The following is a 19,423-nucleotide window of genomic DNA, read 5'->3' on the forward strand; positions in this document are numbered from 1 at the left end:
GTGTTTCATCCCTGAATGAGGAGTCATAGTAAAGAAGTATAACAAAAAACATCTTAATGGTTGTTCAAATATATCGACTGGGAACCACTTTAAACATCAAAGTTTGGCTTCTTGGAAGCAAACAGAAAAACAGGAGAGAGCTCCAACACTTTTTGCACAGTAGTGTAAATGAAGAGCTGCTCTGGTGCTTGTGTATATTGGTTTGTGCAGATGAGCCTTTGCACAACGTTTCCGTACAGCTGTGTGAAAAATGTGCATGCCCCTTAGAGCAGCTCCGTGGATTCAAGAAGACCGGCCACTTGACCCTCTTCAGTTGTCATGTGCAGCGCAGAAAAATGTTGCACCTGAGCTCAACTTTAGCAGCTCTGACTCACACCGAGACAGAAGGAGCACATGACGCCGCCCCTCAACATGCACAGTGGAGTCGACGTATTCTCTATTGCATAAAGTCTGCAATCCAGTTCGTTTCCATTCAACCAAAAATGAACAACTTTACAGAGCTTGCAGAACCTTTCAGCTGGTTGGAAAAAAAAAACAACAAAAAAAAACAGTTCAGCTGAACGGGGGCGGTGGCAGCGGATCGTGTGGCTGTGTTCACAGTGAAGCTATGAGCCCTTTTGTGAGCCTGTTTCCTTGTTCACACACACTGGGGCCATAAATAGTCGGCACTATCAGCAGTTTGGGCATTCCAAGACAGAGCCGCGCACTATCAACAACCTGCCCTCTTGGCTGTTCTCACACACTGGGTGAAGGAGGGAAGGAAAGGGAAGGAGAGAAGGAAAGGACGGCGGTGGAGTTGTTGATTCTGTCCCAAAAAAAACAACAACAAAAAAAAACAACGGCATTGAATGCTTGTATCTGATTGGCTTTCTCTGCAGTTTTTACCTGCAGAGAAAGTGGCGTAAAGGAGGATGCTTGGTTACTGATAAATCCAATCCTACTCAAACAGCTGGCAGGTGGTTCTGGCAGGTTCTAAATGTTTTTGACTCAGAGTCTGGATATTCATTTCCCACAGAACCAATATGGAATGGAATCAAAACATTTATTGCACCAGATGTGAGGGAAAAATCAGATAATCTGACAACATGACATCAAGAACTTAACTGGATTCTTTTCTCACTGTTAAAACATTTTACACCTGATATTCCTGATGCGTAAAGGTATTCGTGCCTTTACTGAATGCTCACAGTCCAGACATCTCCTGCTCATGCAGTCAGATGAATAATAGTGCATGTTAGTCGTAAGGAATTGCCACTTTCATTTGGAAAATAAACGCATTTCTTTTGTTCCTGCTAAGTAGCAAACCAGGAGAAAAGGAAGATACGACTTCACGTCGAAGCAATTCAACAATGGTTTGTTGCATCATGCAGAAGAATGAAAATCTGAACTCTGTTTACCAAACATGCAACTTCTGAAGCTTGTTGAGCATCTTTTGTCTTTGTCTGCTGCATAAAATCCCAATAAAATCCACTGAAAGTTCTGGTGGTAAAGTTGTGACTTGTGAAAAGTCAAGCAGTGTGAATTCTTCCGGAGGGCATTTTACTCGTTTCAATAAAGTCAATCTACGCCTGATTTTCACAGCAAATTTGAGCTGTAAAAAATGGAAATATCTCATTTAGACTTGGAATCGTCTTACTGACTAACTTGGCAGAAAAAAAAAAAAAAACTTTTCCCAAAAGGAAGGAGAGGGATTTAACACAATAGTTTGATTTGGGGTGCTAAAAGAAAAGTATTTGGGCGTGAAATGAGCAATTAGTGGGATAAAAACTCAGTTTTCTTTCAATAAAAAAAAGAAGCATTTGAGGGATGTTTAGGGCTAAACTGTAAAGTGGCGGTCGGACCAAAGACAAATAAAGCCCACACCCGGAAGACCATAAAACCCAAAGAGACGCAGGACAACAAGAAGTGGACAGAAAACACCAAAGTTACATAAAAGTAAAACATAAAGGGTGCGGAGGCTTTATTGGAGTCTGTATGAGTTTTAATGTTGGTTTAACTGATGACCCATTGAAGAATCTTTGTTGTTCTAATCCAGTATAACGTTAATGTCTGGCAACTGTCTGACCATGGCCGCTTCATTCAGACCCAAAGCCTCAACAAACTTCACTGGAATAAACACACGTCTGTGTGTCATTAATCCACATCATGTGTTTCAATTAGAGATAAAGTTCCCGAGATAAACGGATTTCTCAATTCAGATTCATTAAAACCCTTAACTAACAAGATAACATGCAAGTGTTTTTAGGGTGAGAGTTAATGGGGTTTTTTTTCATTTAAACTCAAAAATAAAAATAAAATGACAAATGTTCCAAAGAATGTATTCATCACGAATTAGACTTTTGTCCTTTTTCAAAAGATTGTGCAACTTTTGTAGCTCTAAATTACATTTATTAAGTTGGAGGGAGAGCAAAAGGCTCCGTGGACCACTTCACTAGAGCGTTTTAAATATCATAAAAATGCTCTAAAAGAAGGAATGAGGGAATGTGGGATGACGCAGGAGTTCGCTACACGACAGCAGCGGTCTCCAACCTCGGTTTTCTGGACCCACTGAGCTGAAGGTTTTATATGTCTCTGCTCCAGCAAACCTGATTTAAATGACAGCAATAACTAACACAATATTAGTTAATCACACCGTTCCTCACAATGGCTCCCTGTAGCTCAGAATAGACTTTAAAATGCTGTTAGTTTATAAATCACTGAACGATTTACCAACACAGTACATGAAAGATCTGCTATTGTCGTATCAACCTTCCAGATATCCCAGGTCTTCTGGTTCTGGTTCTACTCTGCATCCCCAGAACCGGAACCAAACATGGAGAAGCAGCATTCAGCTTCTGTGCACCACAAATCTGGAACAAACTTCCAGAAAACTGCAAAACAGCTGAAACACCGAGTTCCTTTAAATCTCAGCTGTTTAGAGCTGCTTTTGAAACCTAATCATGAAACATCAATCAATAATCTGATGTGCAAAATGTAATGTTGTCAACTGTGTCCTCTATGACTTTGCATTTTTGTGTTTTTATGATGTAAAGCACTTTGAAATGCCTTGTTGCTGAAAGGCGTTGAAGTAACCAAAGGGACGCGGCTAAAACGAGCTGAATTGACCTCTGAGCAGCAGCTAAAACCATTTGCAGTCTTATGAACCAGTGATGGCTGCAGGTACCTGGTAAAGGAAGCGCTGGCTGAACTGGTGCATGGCGCCCTGCAGCTGGCTGCGCTGGCTCTGCCACTGCTGGTAGTTGCGCACGGACTCGGCTGTGGGCCTCTGCCACGTGGTGGTCCTGGTGTTATGGTCCACATAGTAGAACCGGCCACCCTGGTCCACTCGTTTCTCCCAGCTGAAAGGGGGAATTGGTTGGAAAACACAAGTAGGGGTGAGAGAGGGTTTAGCTTTCAGCAGCATTTTCTTTTTTATTTGACAAGTCAAGAGTGGGTGGTTGCATCAAAAAGCTGCTCCCTGCTTCTAAAGTCGAGGAAAAAGAAACAAAGACGAGAAAAGGAAGGAAAACAGAGAGAGGAGGCGATGAGCGAGTGGCAGCTGAGAAAGGAAGAGAGAAAAACGACAAGGAGGGAATAAAGCAATAATGTAAAGATACCATTTTACATGGAAGGAGGACAAAAAGGGAAAATGCTACTAAAAAGGTAAATGCAGAGAATTTTTAGAAATTCCTATAGAAATATTTAAAATGTTATTTTTATGCTCCACACCTAAAATAAAAGCCTTCCTAGAAATTAATCATGATGCCGTGAAAGCTTATTCCACAAAACCCAAAATGGATTACAACAGCCAAACGGGAGATGGATGACAATTTTCCTTGTGTTGAACTCAGTTTTTATGCTGCTCTTGTTATTTTTTTAGTAATTCCATTCAAACAGTAAATTATATGTATCCATTACACACTGAGTGATTAGTTCCAAGTGATTATTTCTGTTAAATTCCTTGACATAAAAGATTATTTAAATACAAAATTATTGCGGCGTAGATGATACAATTGTGGGACAGTGTTTGACCTGCTAAGAAAGAGGCTAAGTCATAGAAGATTGTTGTTAAAGAAGCTGGCTACTCATAGGTGCCAGCTTCCACGCATAGGAAAATTGAGTGGAAGGTAAAACTGCAATAAAAATGTAGGCGCAAAAGATAACCACCACCTTGAGAGTGACTTCAGATGAAAATACCAATTGAGTGTTGGGGGAAATTAATAACGGTGTGGACTGCAGCTGGAGTTGGGCCCAGACAGAAGTATTCAGGACCTGAAACCGTCTCGTTCTTCATGTTTAATCACTCAGCAGACTGGCCACAAAGAGAAACTGTCAGATATTGCCAGAAGGAAAACGAAAGACACCAAACCCAACAATGCAGATGACCTGAAGGCATTCTGGACTTCCATTACGCCTCAGCAGAACCACAGGCTGACTGCCTCCATGCCGCACCCCGTAGATCCTAAAAGTATTTTGTTGTTTTTTTAAATTGATGTTATATCGTATTCTGATTTTCTGACTAACTACATTCTGGGTTGTTATGAGCTGCAAGCAATGCACAACAAATAAGCACCTGAAAAAAGCTTTCTTTGTATTTCACCATTATACAACTTCTACATTTTTGAAAAAGTTTCAAAAATATTGAACTCCATTAAGATTTCCTTAAAGATTACAGCATGTTGACTGTAGCTTCTTGTTCTGTTGCAGACTCATTTCTTTCCCCCCCTTTATGCTTTGGGCAGCGCTTTATTGCATTTATTCTCGATTGCGCCATTTCTTGAGGTTTCATCTTTCAATGAGAAGCACATAAAGTTAGTATGAAATTGCTCTACCTAATGCAAAACACTTCAAGCCAAAGCCCGTTTTCAATTATGTAAATGAGAGAGAGTAACGAGAGAAGCATTTCTGACTGCCGATAGCCGTGTTTGCACCACAGCGCGTCTTTTGTTCGCCGCTGCTTGCCAGTGGCATTACTCAGAGGTGAATGTATATTCCAGTTTTCCCCAGAGGCAGGAGGTCTGGACGAAGGCTGAGATAGTAGCAACCCACAGAAACACAAACACACACACACACACACACACACACACACACACACACACACACAAAGGACAGTGTAAAGAAGGACACCACACACACACATGGACCGACTGCTGGTACTGCTGGTCTGCTGCTATTCTCATGTCTGACTTAAGTGTTGCAGAATTTGGAAGAGAAATCAGCATCAACTTCCATGTGCTTGGAAAAACATGGACTTGGTTTCTTAGGAAACTTTTAAATCTGCACAAGAGCAAAAAGAAATAAAGTCCCCTGTGGTGCAAGACGCAGAGTTTCTCCTTATAACCAGAAAAGGTTAAAGACAAGCCATGTAAAGCTGCAAGTCATTATGCGTCAGGGCACAGGTCTCTCCCCTATTCGAGCTTTAATCCTCCAACTTTTAGTTTGCATAGCTTCCCAAAGCTCTGAATAGATGCACTTTGGTTGCTCCAAAGTTATTAATGCAAACTCACACAAAGACAAACACATCCAGTCTGCTCAGTGGCAGAAGAACTGCATGCATACTTCAGTATGTAAGAAACAGACTGGGACATTATATATATATATATATATATATAAAAAGACTGTAGCTGTAAAAAGTATTTACGCCATTGGATGTATTAAACTTTTCATTGCTCTTACAAATCAATCATGATCAACAAAATGTGGCTGTTTTGACAAAAATGACACAAAAACTCCTTTACTGTAAAAGTGAAAATGAATTTCTACAGCCAGTTAATGCCAGTAAATTTTTGCTGGGTGATAAACTGTCCCAGTAATAGAGATAAACAATAATATTGTTGTTTGGAGACCATTTTCAAGTAATAGATAGATAACGTCATAATAATGGAAGTTCGCCCTCACAAAGACCAATAAACTTTAATTTTGGGGAAAAAAAACAACAAAAAAAACAAAACAAAAAAAACCTTCACACTGAACCTGTAAGATACAATATCCAAAAAAACATCCAAAAAAATATATATATATTACACGAAAATAAAAACCACACACAAATGAAACCATAAATAAAATGGATTACAAAGTCTCTAAACAAAATCGTCCTTCAAAAAATGCTACTCATACAAATAGAAGAATCTCACTGCGTTTAAATGATTGTTTGCTTACTGCGACTGGCTAAGCTAACAGTCCCACAATGAGTGCAGTCAGTGTGTCACAAGTGATTGTATTGTAGTCGTACACCAGTAAGGTCCATTCACTGGTTGCTCAGAAATCCTGGTCCAAGCAAATCAGAGAAAATGTCACTGAAAAGTATAAGATATGAATGAACAACAGTGGGTGTTGCCATAACCACCCGTTAATCAGCAGCGCCCTCTTGGCTGCATGCTGCTGAAGGACTCCTCACCAGTGGAGATGATTACAAACGAGTTTTTTGGATGACCTGAATGTTTCTGTGCATCATATAAACAGCAGGAGTCCTCACTCTCTGGTATTATTAACAGTAGCTACTCATTTACTGGAGACAGGGGAAATCCATAGAACCCACAGAGGTCCGTTGAGCCTCTACATAGTTATTTACCTGATTATATCTCCAAGAACTGCCAGTTAAGGCTCGGGGTACATCTGTGTTCCTCTTTTGGATGAGCCGTTCGCTACTCATCACAGTTTTGATTCAGGGTAAGATCTACTCCGTGTTTGAAGTTTAAAGTTAAAGTTTTGTTTTAATAACCAAAGAAAAGAGTAAAAAAGATCAATAAGTGATTGGAATTTCAATACAATTAGTTTAAAAAAAAGCAGTATGTGAGAAGAGTATAACAAAAACAGGCTTCTGAGAACTTTTTCTTCCTGACACTGAGGTGACCCCTTTTAAACTAAACCAAAAACCCACAAACACCCTGGATAATGTCAGGATTTTGTCTCAAGTGGATATTCTCTGGGTTCAGTCCTACATCAAATGACTGCAGTACTTGTGGCTCCAGATCTGATTGGCTGTGATGTAAAAATAACACTCCCTAATTTTCTCTGGTGGTACTTTACTCAAACAGGAAAGGGTACAGCTTATTCTTTGGTCTTACTAATAGATCTTTACTGAAGCGGCGAAGGACTTGAAAGGGAACAGAGCTGCAAAACTCGCATAAATAGATGCAATGAATTAAGAAAAAAGTCCTGCTGTGTGTCACCGACTCCCACAGTCTAATCAAAAATTATAGTTCACGCACAGGGCGTCATGCCTTGCAGGAGCTGTTATTCGGCCCAGAGAATATCTGTAATTTCTGTAGTGGTCTGTTTAGTTAACACACCACAAACTCAGTGGAAATTGACTTTTCATTAGTCATTTTACACAATCCCATTAAAATAAAAAACACTAAAAACTTGTGGAAATTAGCATCCGTTTTCCAGGTATAAATGACTAAAATGGTAGTTTCCAGCTTTTAGGACGACAAAAAAAACCCCCCCCAAAAAATCTCACTAATATCCAAAATGAGGCACAATTGACTCACTCACTGTCTTTTTAATAATCAACGTGGGACAGACTGACATCAAACACATACTGGATAGTTTGAGAATGAGTCGTAATATGACAGCTCTGATTACCAGAATGTGGGTTTGTTCAGTCTGCACCAGACACATTTTTAAAAAGAGTGACTGTTGCACAAAAATGCAGCCACATTAACAATGCAGCCTTGATTACTGATCGGAGCTTTGATTGCATTGTACACATGTGACAGCTATGCGCTTTAGTGTGGTCGTTTATCCCTGGAAGTAGAAGTAAGTGCTCCACTTTGGTTTGGCAGAGGTGCTCAATCTCGAGGCTGGTATTTCTTTAACAAAACATGAAAAAAAAAAATGAAGTTTTGTTCAAATGTAACTGCTACAATTTGAAATATGCTTGCTGTAACCATAAAATTCAGCTTTCCAGTCTGCTTTCTACAGTTTATCTGTGTCTACATAATGCCACATGATAAAACTGGCACCGTGCAAAGTATAGCTTCATGTAAACACGCCTTTAGCTTTGTTTATGAAGGCCCTAACAGTGAGAGGCACAAAAAACAAGAGTGAGTATGTTTGTGATGCAAGGCTGGATTCAAAACACGACAGAATATTTGATAAAAACGGTGTGACTCATAAGTTCTCCCCAGCCTAGCTTCGGATGGCTTTCATTACTCCAGCTTCCAAGCTCTGCTCTGCTACCCCCACTCAACCTCCTAAACAGTTCCTGGTGCGTACATCTGGAGCGCTGGCCCACTATTAGCCTGCTAATTGATCCTCTGACAGGCCACGGCAGCCAGCACAGCGGAGCATGGAGGTTCATGTGACTCTAAGAAAGGACTTTTGTTCTCAGGGCCCCAACAGTCTTGTTCCTTGCATGGAAAAACTGACATGGGGGGCAGGAGTTTGGAAAGGAGGAGGAGGAGGAGGGGGTGGGGGTGACCTTTACTTAAAACAGACTCTTTTTCTCTCCGTCACCCAGTCAGACACGCTGTGAAAACCAATAAATACAAGTGGAGAGTAAAAATGTCATGAAAACAGTTGAACTCTGATAAGAAAAACTGATTAAAACCGGAGAGTGCACTTCCAGTTGTACGCATATACTACAATTAGACTGCAGGATAAGGGAATGATCTCTTTAAAAGTCAAATTTAACACTTTCAATGACATTTTTAATGGCAACGTGAATGAAATTTAAGGCAGAACAAATTATAAATGTAGAGGATGGTTGGGGGATCTTGCTGCATTACAATCAAGCAAAAACGTAAATTTCTGGGGTTTGTTTGTGGATCTTAGCAGCGGCTTTGTGCTTCTCACTCACAGTGCCAAACTTTTATAATTGTTTCGTACCAAGCCTCATATGGGTTGGCATCAGAAGTGAGCCAGTGATGAAAACACACTTCATCCAGCCAACTGGTGACAAATTTGCACTTATCCACGATGGACACACGATGGGTGGCTGGCAAGCTAGCAAGGATATAATAGTAGCGAGTTAGCAGTAGCCTCATCTAGTCACGGATCCCAATGAAGATTTCTGCAAGCAGGGAAAACTTTTACCCAACAGAAAAGTCCTGCGAGAAAAAAAACTGAATACAAGGATAAGGATTAAATACTATCACCACAACAAAGTTTAAGACTCGTGATGACAAATTGGCATCTTTCAAATGCATTTAAGATTTTTAAAGGCCTTAATTTCAGACGCATGAATTTAAGATTTTAAGACTTGTGAAAGATGTGCAGACACCTTGCATATTTCACCAAACTGTAGCTGAGAAGACAAGAATTCAATATTTAATTTTGTTCATTTTTTTTTTCAGGGATGCACAGATCAGGGATGTTAAAATCCTAAAAATATTTTTCAAGACAATGTAGAAACCCCGATTTATCTAAACATACTTACTTGCTGCCATAGAAACTTGATAACAGGAGTCCATCAGCAGCTACTCATCAGTCACAACAGCCGACGACATTTAAACCTTTCCAATGTGTGTCATCAATCTAAATCTCTTCCGATTTGCAAAAGTAAATTCACACTAAACACCAAACTACCTTCCTTTTTACCCAGAAATGTATTTTAAAGCAAGTTGCATGTACCTTCCAAAACAAATGTAATATATATATATTTATAAACAGAGCAAATATTATTTGAAATCACATCTGTTTTTCTTACCACCGTTGAGGAAAGAACTTCCTGTATCTGGACGAATATGAAAGAAACGTCCAATTCATTTTTAAGACGTCAACCTGCGCTATTCGGCCTTGCCCGACTCACCCAGGGCATCAACAGGAAAAATGGATATAAAAAGTGTGATGGGCGTACCCTGCTGGCAGTGGTCTCTCCCAAGTTGTGGTTTTGGTGTTGTGGTCAACGTAATACACTCTGCCATGAGGTAAAACCCGCTGCTCCCAGCTGCATGGAGAGACAAGCACACACACACACACACACACACACACATTTACTTCACCGCTGAAAACGAAAACAAAGACGGTATTTGGTAGGATTTCACAATGAATGCATCTGAATGTCATTTAGAGAGGACAGGGAGTATCCTTCCTCGTTAGGTAAGGACGGGACATTAACGCCGACACAGACCAGCATTGATGAAATAAATCCATGGAAAACTCCACGGACCTAAATCTGACCAAATTACCTGTAATCACAGTTTACTAAATGCATCCCACCTGCTTTTTTATCTTCTCTCCTGGGCTTTTCTACAGACACTTTGATTCACTACAATTTAATATATAGAAGCTAGGGATGAATTATATTTAAGGTTATTTTGCGATTTGTTTGTTCATGCATAAAAAAAGATCACATCTTTTAAGTATTTTGTCCTTTCAAAAAGAAATTATCACATATCTGAGAAATAAAGTGATTTAACTGCACTCAAAAAAACTCAGTTTAATTTATTAAACAGAAGATTTATAAACAAAAATGTGTTCCCTAGTTGAGAAAAAAGTTAGAACACCGTTCCATCTTAAAGTTCAGAAGAAATAAGTTCAGTGATTCTTGTATCCGTCTTTGACCTTTGACCTATTCCAGATGTCTAAAGGGTTTCTTGGATGAACAGCTAGGTTCAAGTCACTCCATAGATATGACATCAGGATCTGGGCTTTGACTAGGCCAGGATTTTCCTTTTCTCAACGCTCAGCCAGTCCTTGGTGGATATGTGTTAGATTACTGTCATATCACCGGGTGCGGATCTGGTTCATTCATCCGTCCCTGCTCGTCCTTGTAGGGATGCGGGGAGCAGTTCACCACACCAAGACACTCAGGACAAATGTTAGCAGTTTGTTCTAAATCTCTTCCAGCTGCAGACGGTTTTCTGTCCAGCGGGGCGGCTGATTTCAGATTCGGTTGAGCTGCTAAAGTCATCTTATTGAAGACCTGAAGCAGCTCTTCTGATCTCATCCTGGTGTTCGCTTTACTTCAACAGTCAGGAGCATCAAACTAAATGTTTGAGGTTTAAACAGTGAAAACCTCTTTGAAATGTTCGATTGTTCACAGGTTAAATTAGACCTCAGGACAATGATTAACTGAAGTAATAACTTAGAGAAATTCACTGTTTTGAGCAAAAAAGAAGGAAAAAGGACATAAAGGAAATTTAACATTTTAGTGTGGGTGGATTTTCACCTTATTTACAATTTACATAACATATTTAAGGCTGCACCGTGGCACTGTTGGTAGAGCTGTTGCCTTGCAGCAAGAAGGTTCTGGGTTCGATTCCCGGCCTGGGGTCTTTCTGCATGGAGTTTGCATGTTCTCCCTGTGCATGGTGGGTTTTCTCCGGGTACTCCGGTTTCCTCCCACAGTCCAAAAACATGACTATCAAGTTAACTGGACTCTCCAAATTGCCCCTAGGTGTGTGTGTGCATGGTTGTGTGTCTCCGTGTTGCCCTGCAACAGACTGGCGACTTGTCCAGGGTGACCCCGCCTCTCGCCCGGAACGTTAGCTGGAGATAGGCACCAGCAACCCTCCCGACCCCACTGAGGGACAAGGGTGTAAAGAAAATGGATAACATATTTAAAACATCTTCTACCTTATGTCAGGTTTTATCTGTGCTAATTTGATAAAGTGTATTTTTAGAGTTTTTTTTTCCATGTCAAAATTTAAAAAAAAAAGGTTTTCAATCTTCCAAATGAACTCCTACAACATTTGCAGTCTGCAAACCGTAATACATGTTTTTATTTCAAAATGACTGAACTTTCCAGATTCAAGCTCTACTTTTTTGTGTAATGTCTAAATAATACAAAACACATTTTAATTTATGGTAGGTTACAGAAATTTCAGCTTTAAATAATTTAACCTTCTGTTTTTGTACTTTGAAAAGTACTTTTAATATTTAATTCTGGCCTGGATTGGATGGACTGACAGTCTGGGTGGCTGGAAGGAGAGAAAGATGGATACAGGATGTAGATAGGAGGGAAACAGAGTTGAGAAATACAACATATTTGGTTTTATTTGCTTTTTCACCTCTTAACCAGACCAGAAAGTACTTAAATTCCAGAATTTTCCAAAGCCCTCTTTTTACCGTGATATTTGTTTATGTTGCTGAACCAAGAGACAGACGAGGATGTGCCGGTTCTTACCCTGCCGGAAGCGAATCTGTGGTCGACTCAGTCGTGTTGCTGTTGGCCTGCTCTGCGCTGGAGGGGGCGTTGGGACTGGGCTCTGCCGGGGCCGCTGGACCCACGGCATCCTGTCCCGGAGAGGGGCTGCTGCCGCTGCTGTTGGCCGCTGGAGATCGGCCTGACGGGGAGGACGGAGGAGGAGGAGTCTGACGGGCCACGACGCCACGACTGTCGTCCAACCCGTTGGACGACAGCTCAACTTTGTCTGCAAGAAGATACAGAGGGAAGAAGATTGTAGCAGATTTGCTTAAAGTGAAAAGAATCAAATGCTGTCCGATCCAACACGATTTTATGCGTTATTGTTGGATCTATGTGGGCAGACGGTTCACCTGCACTGTGACCCGGGCTGCCGTTGCTCTTTGAGGGCTGTCGGTGGTTAGATGTGTCACGGTTCTGCTCCTCGGTCAGCTCCCCGTTTTGCACAGTCCTCTCTCTGGACCCCCCGGGGGAATCGCCCTGCGGACCTCCCACCGAGTGCCTGTTGCTCCTGCAAACAGTAAAACAAAACAGGTAAGAAGATGAAACGGGCAAAAAGAAGATTAAAAAAAAAAAAAGGAAACATCTGAGTTTTTCTAAATAACTCAATATGAACCCCTGCTTCCATGCTCTCCCCTCTCAGACATCTGCTGTGGTTCCTCAAGTTAAGCTGGCACAGGTGCAGCTTTGGTCACAGTCAAAGCCACAAACACCTGATGAGGTGTCGATTTCCCTTTCTGGATAATCTCGTGTTTGTTCTCCCGGAGCTGCATTTAACTTTGAAGTTCCTTCACGAAATAAACAAATGTGTTGATGGTAGTGGTGGGCAATATGGACGTAAAACTTTATCCACACATGCTGTGAGAATGATGAGAACTACTTGTAACTTCTTTTTTTAGGTAATTGTATGTCTGACTGCATGACACAGCAATCATAGCCACACAAACATAAACACTGCCATTGAACGCGCTTCTTTAGGACTCCGGTTACATGATTTATATCATTAAACAGCACACAGTAACTGCTTTTAATAATATTTTCAAATGTATTGATATTTGTTGATGCTCTCATTGAACAAGCAGAGGGGAAAAATAGCAAAAAAAAAAACAACAATTTAGACAATATGGAGAGTTTTGGGGGGGTTAAGAGATCATCTGGATTTCATTGCAACAAACTTCTTATCGTGACAAAACATTTATCACAAAAAATGATAAACGGTACAATAAATTCCCACACCTAGTTGAAGGATTGAACAAAACAAAAGCATAAAAAGATGAAGGAAGAAAACGACACATTCACAATTTTATTCACGCGACATATTTCTTCCTCGTTTCAGGAGAAGAAACATGCGCTGGCGATATTCGTTAATGTAAAACATAAAGCTGCTGACTGCTTCTCCGTGACAGCTGTGCTCTGAGCTCTTGGCTGAACCGTACGCAGCGGCCCCCCCACGATGTTTAGAAGGAAATACCATCTGACCTCTCGCACCTCCCAACCCCCCGCAGCAAGGCTTTGAAATAAACGCAGCTATTTATTATCCTGCTACTATTGTAGCCGATGAGAGCAGCGTCTGAAACCGCAGTCAGAGGGGAATAACACGCTGGCATGCCGCATCATGCTCCGGCCGACCAACCTGGAACCGGACCCGTTCATCCGATCCTCCTCTTTCTTCCATTTATTTTGAAAACTGTTATGTTCTGGTTTCAGGACTTTCATATAAGCGCTTTGCAAAACAGTATTTAAGAAACAGTTTCGTGACTTTATTATTGTGCTATTATTCTTATTATCTTACCACAAGGTCTGCAGAGTTTTGAAAGCAGCAGTATTAGGTACTTTTATGGATTCTGATGCCTGAAAAGCTGTTTTCTTATGTCCTTCTTTACAGCCATAAAGCTGACTATGATTTATGATTCAACTCCTGTGTGTCTTGTTATATTATAATGACAAAACCCAAAACCTTTATTTCTCTGGATGTAATTTTAAACACACATTTCCAGCTAGATTCTAATTCTTTTTTTTTGTTTGTTTTTGCACAGATTTTTTTATGGTCCCAATTTTTCACACATTAATTGATTTGATGCAATATTTACCAAGCAGGTAGTTTAAAAAACTTAATTAAATTAAAGTGTGATTTTAACTAAGTAGGACAACAACAAAACTGTCCAGTGAATGATTAACAAAGACCCAGAAACTTAAATTTGTCCACTTAAAGAGCAAAGTAGGCCCTCTTCTCATTACTCACAATTTCCTTTACTTACAAAATTTCCTTCCTGTGATGGCCTCAAGAAAAATGACCTTTTTTTATTGTTACTATATTATAACAACCAGATATAGTGTGAATAATTGTTTTAAGTAGGATTTTTTTATGCTTCAGCTACAATTCTTAACATTTAAAACAGGCATTGTATTCTTTTTCCACTCATGCATGGCAAATGGGAAAAGTTAAGAAAGGTCTTTTCAAAACAATAAACTTAAAAAGGTCATTTGGCTCAGTCTTATTGGTTAAGGTTGTCATGGTAATGGGATGATGATGAAATGGGCTAATATCTGGTCCATCTTTAAGTCCGTTCAGACAGACTTTCACTTGATCGAATTTGAAGGTCAACATGTTACGTGCTAAAAGACTATTATTTTTTTAAAAATCTGATTCTTTTTCCTCATCATGTTGTCCAATTAAAGGTTTGTCATGGTTTAAGCTGATCAGTAGAATCAATTTGATATTTAAGGATGTGAAGAAGGAAGGTGAAAACATTATTCTGTTCCTGCACAAGAAAACATAATTTTATCTTCAACACATGGCAGCTAAACAGCCTCCCGATCAAGGTGTATGGTTATGAAGCAGAACGGTATTGAATGACGCAAAATGCATCATGGTGAACTGCAGAAAATGCCATAAATGTCTAAATTATCACCTCCCATCTGATTAACGTGCCTCAATGTTTTTTCCTGCCTGTAAACATTTCAAAGTTCAGTCGCTGCATCCAGCTGGCGCTAAACACTGTTGGATGTCACACTATGATCCTGTGTCGGTGTGTTTGGTCTGACCTGCTGTTTGGTCCAGCTGAAGTGGGAGTCCCCTCACTCTGTGTCCTCCTCAGGTTGGGTCTGTCAGGCTGGAGGATCTCTGCAAGTCAAACATAAACACATCATTACTGTAGCAACACAAACGGCCGACTGTCAGTCAGACTGGAGGTGGAAAAGAAAAGCAAACTTGAAATTATTTGGGGTTTGGTGGTTAAACTAATGAAAAATGGTGCAGGGAATAATGATACGTTGCTTGCCAAGTAGCAGCAAAAGGGTCGGACACTAAGAGTTAATGTTTATTATTTCCACTACTATTAATAGATTGTACTTCAGTTTCTTAAAGTGATTTGAAATGCACAAGGAAATTGGCTGATGATAAAAGTTATTGGTTTTTAACTTAACCAGCCTTCAGAGATCAACCATTCCCAACGTTTTCAAATTCACAACATATCAGTTAAAAGGATTTTTCTCACGCAGTAAGACTTTTAATTTTAAGTTCATGTGATTGTTGTTTGAGTTTTGTTTGCTGTACACTTAAACTTACAGGATGTCTGGAAATACGTTGCCAGATATGCAAAGCAATTTCTCTAAAACGAATGACAAAGACTCAGAATCGGCTGTTTTCACTACAGGTAAGGAGTTTAAAATGAAAAACAAATCCATTTAAAGAACAACTCCATCCATTCATACCATTTTTCCTTCGTTGATGTGATAATCACACAATAAAACTTCCCAAATGAGGTATTGTTGCCAACTGACAATCTAAACTTAACATTTTCTAAACACTCTTCAAGCCAAAGAAAAAGAAAACACAGAGTAAAAGGCAGAAAAAAAGGTTTTAACAACACGGGCCAAAGCTTTCCAAAAATCTGTTTTCTTCAAACTAGCGTCAGTTCCAGTCTGCCAACAGAGGACTTATTGCCTCTTTGAACATTACTGAGGTCAGCTGTCCTCCTTGCAGCTGTATAGGATGAGAAAGTGATCATAGAGAGAATTGGACCTCTTCAAGTTTATAAAAAAAATAATAATAATAATGAAATCCATGCAGCCATCACATGTGGGATGGGAAGTGAAGTTAGTGGTTTGACATGGACCATTCATCCCTGTGTGTGCCACGGAGTCTGTGCCGGGCTTGTGAGCGTGGCCGTGTGCGGTCTCGGCGGTGTGAGGGAATGTGTGACTTACGGTCCCGACTGTGACTGAAAACCACAGGCCTGTATCGAGCTTTTCATTAACACTCACTTTCTCCTTTACACACAAACATCCAGCATCTTCCAGTGACACACCGGAGGAATAAGCGCCTCAAACGCTGCCCCTGTTTACACAAACACACACACACACACACACACTACATCCTGCTATCTAAAGTAAGGCAAACAGGTAAGGTCTTACATGCTCCTTTGCACAGACACACAGTTCTGTTTTGTGGCTATGAAAGAGCTTCTTGTGTGCAGACCCTGTGGACATGCAGAAAAATAAACAGTGGTCTTGAGGAGAAACCATTGTGTCATAGCCTGCAAACCAAGTTCATCACCCCCCACCCCTCAGAACAGCGCAGCTCTAATTACTGGTCTGTTACGTGTCTGCAGAAATGAGAAAGAGTTTTTATGTGTAGAAAAATCCCAACAAAAAAAAATCTAAGGAAAAGAAGGCAGGTTTTGGCTTTAAACTGTAGCCTATTTGTAACTACGGCTTTTATTTCAGGATTTAAGAAAAAAAAAATTGTGCAGAAATCATGCAGTGAGTTTTTAATGTATTCTCGCTCAGTTTGAGAAAACTTTCCTGTCCTGGTGAGAATGGAGAAAAAGTAGATTTCAAAATACCCACAAAAGGACAGCAAGTGCTGATGATGTCAACACTCTTTATGAGTTCCTCTCAATGGATTTTCAGCACATGGGAAAAGTTGCATTGGAAAGGGATTGGGGTGGTGAAGATCTTCCACGTTATACGTCAAGAACCATAACTGTATCGTTGTAGTAAATCCTCCATACATAAAGCCATGGTGCAGATGCAGGAAGTAAACGATGAGGTCATTGTTCTCTAAGAGTATCTCAGTTCGTCAAATCAGTACTGTTATTCCCTTGTCATAGTATTGCATATCTGGCTTATGCTTCAGTGGCATATGAAGATATGCTGCCTTGGGTAAATAATACTCCAGCATCATCTTCCTTTACATTTAACGCTGTAATGTAAATAATTTGGTCACCAGAAGTAGCTGCAGCTCTGATCTGGCAAATAAACCGCACATGTGCAGCATAGCAAAAACATTTATACACTGCTTTTCAAGTCATGACCCAATGATAGCATAACTCAAGCTCATACAACACCATGCAAACACTTGGTCTGCACTGAAGAAGATTCACTTATCACTGGATGTTGGATCTTTGATCCTTAAAGTGAAACTGATGGCCTGACCTACTTTCTGTATGATGGGGCAAATTATTATCTGACCACTTGAGGACACTCAAGGAGAAAAAATATTACAACCAAGAAAATGTTTTTCAAAAGCAAAGTTACCCAAGAGCAACATATTTAACCTACATATACTGATTAACATTCATAGAGAAAACACAACCACACGTCTACAAAGCTCAGTGAAATGACATGAGGTTTATTAACTAGGTAAATGATCTTTAAAGATTAACAAAACTGGATTTACTTAAGGTTTCCTTTTGCTAAAAAAGATGTTTATTAAATCAACTACTGGCAAATTCATCATCACACTAATGAATGGATCTTGATACGACACGGGGAGGAAGCTGGATGTTACTCATAGCCTAAGCATCTCCGTGCTGTGTGGGGGGGAAAATATTTAAAAATTGTCTCACGGTTCCGTGGAAAAAGGAAGTCTGAATATGAGAGTCCCAGTCAGAAAGGGTGCCAATATTTCCAGAGCTAAAAATCTCTCTGCTCTGGATTCTGTTTCTCACCATCCTTGAATGTAAGTTTTGTTTATGAAGGCTTCCACATGCACGCGTGCGTTTGTGCATCTCACAGGAGCTGCCAGAAGAAAATAAGGAAAATCTTCGAACTAACAGAGCAACGTTCAGAGCAGGAACACAGGGTGCCTTCACGCCAGCAGCAGGCAACACACTCCTACCTTTATATATTCATTTGGGGCCCATTGGTCTACAAGCGTGCACGCACAACCCTCAATAAATGTAAAACATGTGCATGCCTGGATCTACAAAACCATAAGGCAAAGACAAGAACTATAACACTTCATCTCTTTATCGCTGCTCCTGCCCCCCCAAAAACCAACCCCGCGCATACACACACACACACACAACTTCTGTCATCCGCAACCCTACAAGTCAGGAGAACAACCACCCCTCCCCTGGGTAAACATACACAAAGCTTCAGGATCACAGGAGGAGATTGTGCTGCCGAGCTGCAAGCAATAAGGCTCAATTACGCAATCCTCAGAAACAAATTAGACAAAGGCGCTCCTGATGTCTGTGATTACGGGTGTGGAGAGACTCCAAACAACGGGTCATAAAAGGAAAACTGGATAAAGGGAGGTTTCTCTTAATTAAATGGTGACCTTTGACCTGCACACATGCGACAATTATAGCCGCAGCTTTCTTTCACTGCTTTCTGACATCTTACGATGGGAATTTAGTTCCTTCATGAGTCAGGGTTTACATTTTTTTTTTTAAAGGGAGTAGTTCAACATTTAAGAACAGAGCCTGAAAACTAATTGGTGTGGTAAAACTGGTGCAGACATATTAGTCAAGTGAGTGTTTTGACCATAACACAATTTTTGGGCATTTTTCTTAACCCCAAGCTGGATGAACTTGAATGGTTGATGGAGTTGAGGATTTTTTAGGCCCACATTATATCAAGGTGTGCATAATTATTTGGCAGTTCCTTTTCTTTTGGCAAAATGGGTCATAAAAATAGATTTCACTGACTCTGAAAAGCCGAAAATTACTAAAAGTTTCTCAGAGGAATGCAGCACTGAGCAAGTTTCTCTCCAAAAACCAACAATATATCCTTGACAGATGGTGAATTTCGGGTTGAGCGCACAAAACACACCTGGACAAAATAATAGGCACAAATCAATGAGTAATGTTCATCCTGCGTGCTACCAAAGTTCCTTTTGGATCGTCTGAGCCTTTGGTTTGTGCCTCTGATGATTTGTAAAGTTTAAACCTGAGCACAAGTAAACTATTTCTAGGATCTCTGAGAGAAATTTGTTTTTAGCTGAAATAACATAAGGTGATGAAGTAAAGAAAACTTTGCCTTCCTCTTCTTTTTGCATAAAAGCAGAACTCAAAAGAGGATATAAGGTGCAATGCAAGGACTTTATAACTGAAATCCATTTAA

General features: G+C 40.2%; 1 protein-coding gene across 3 annotated transcripts in view; it reads right to left on the bottom strand.

Annotated features, from left to right (window-relative positions):
- The window catches only part of wwp2 (WW domain containing E3 ubiquitin protein ligase 2), a 57,389-nt gene that overhangs the window by 22,254 nt on the left and 15,712 nt on the right, over positions 1-19,423 (bottom strand). For all 3 annotated transcript variants that reach the window (XM_007558490.1, XM_007558488.1, XM_007558489.2), the window contains exons 6-10: positions 15,116-15,194; positions 12,424-12,581; positions 12,053-12,299; positions 9,782-9,871; positions 3,164-3,338 (exon numbers count right to left, since the gene is read on the bottom strand). In XM_007558490.1, the coding sequence (XP_007558552.1) occupies positions 3,164-3,338; positions 9,782-9,871; positions 12,053-12,299; positions 12,424-12,581; positions 15,116-15,194 (749 nt within the window). The remainder of the gene's footprint in view (positions 1-3,163; positions 3,339-9,781; positions 9,872-12,052; positions 12,300-12,423; positions 12,582-15,115; positions 15,195-19,423) is intronic.

This window comes from Poecilia formosa, unplaced genomic scaffold (genome assembly GCF_000485575.1).
Source record: "Poecilia formosa unplaced genomic scaffold, Poecilia_formosa-5.1.2 Scaffold97, whole genome shotgun sequence".
NCBI lineage: Eukaryota > Metazoa > Chordata > Actinopteri > Cyprinodontiformes > Poeciliidae > Poecilia > Poecilia formosa.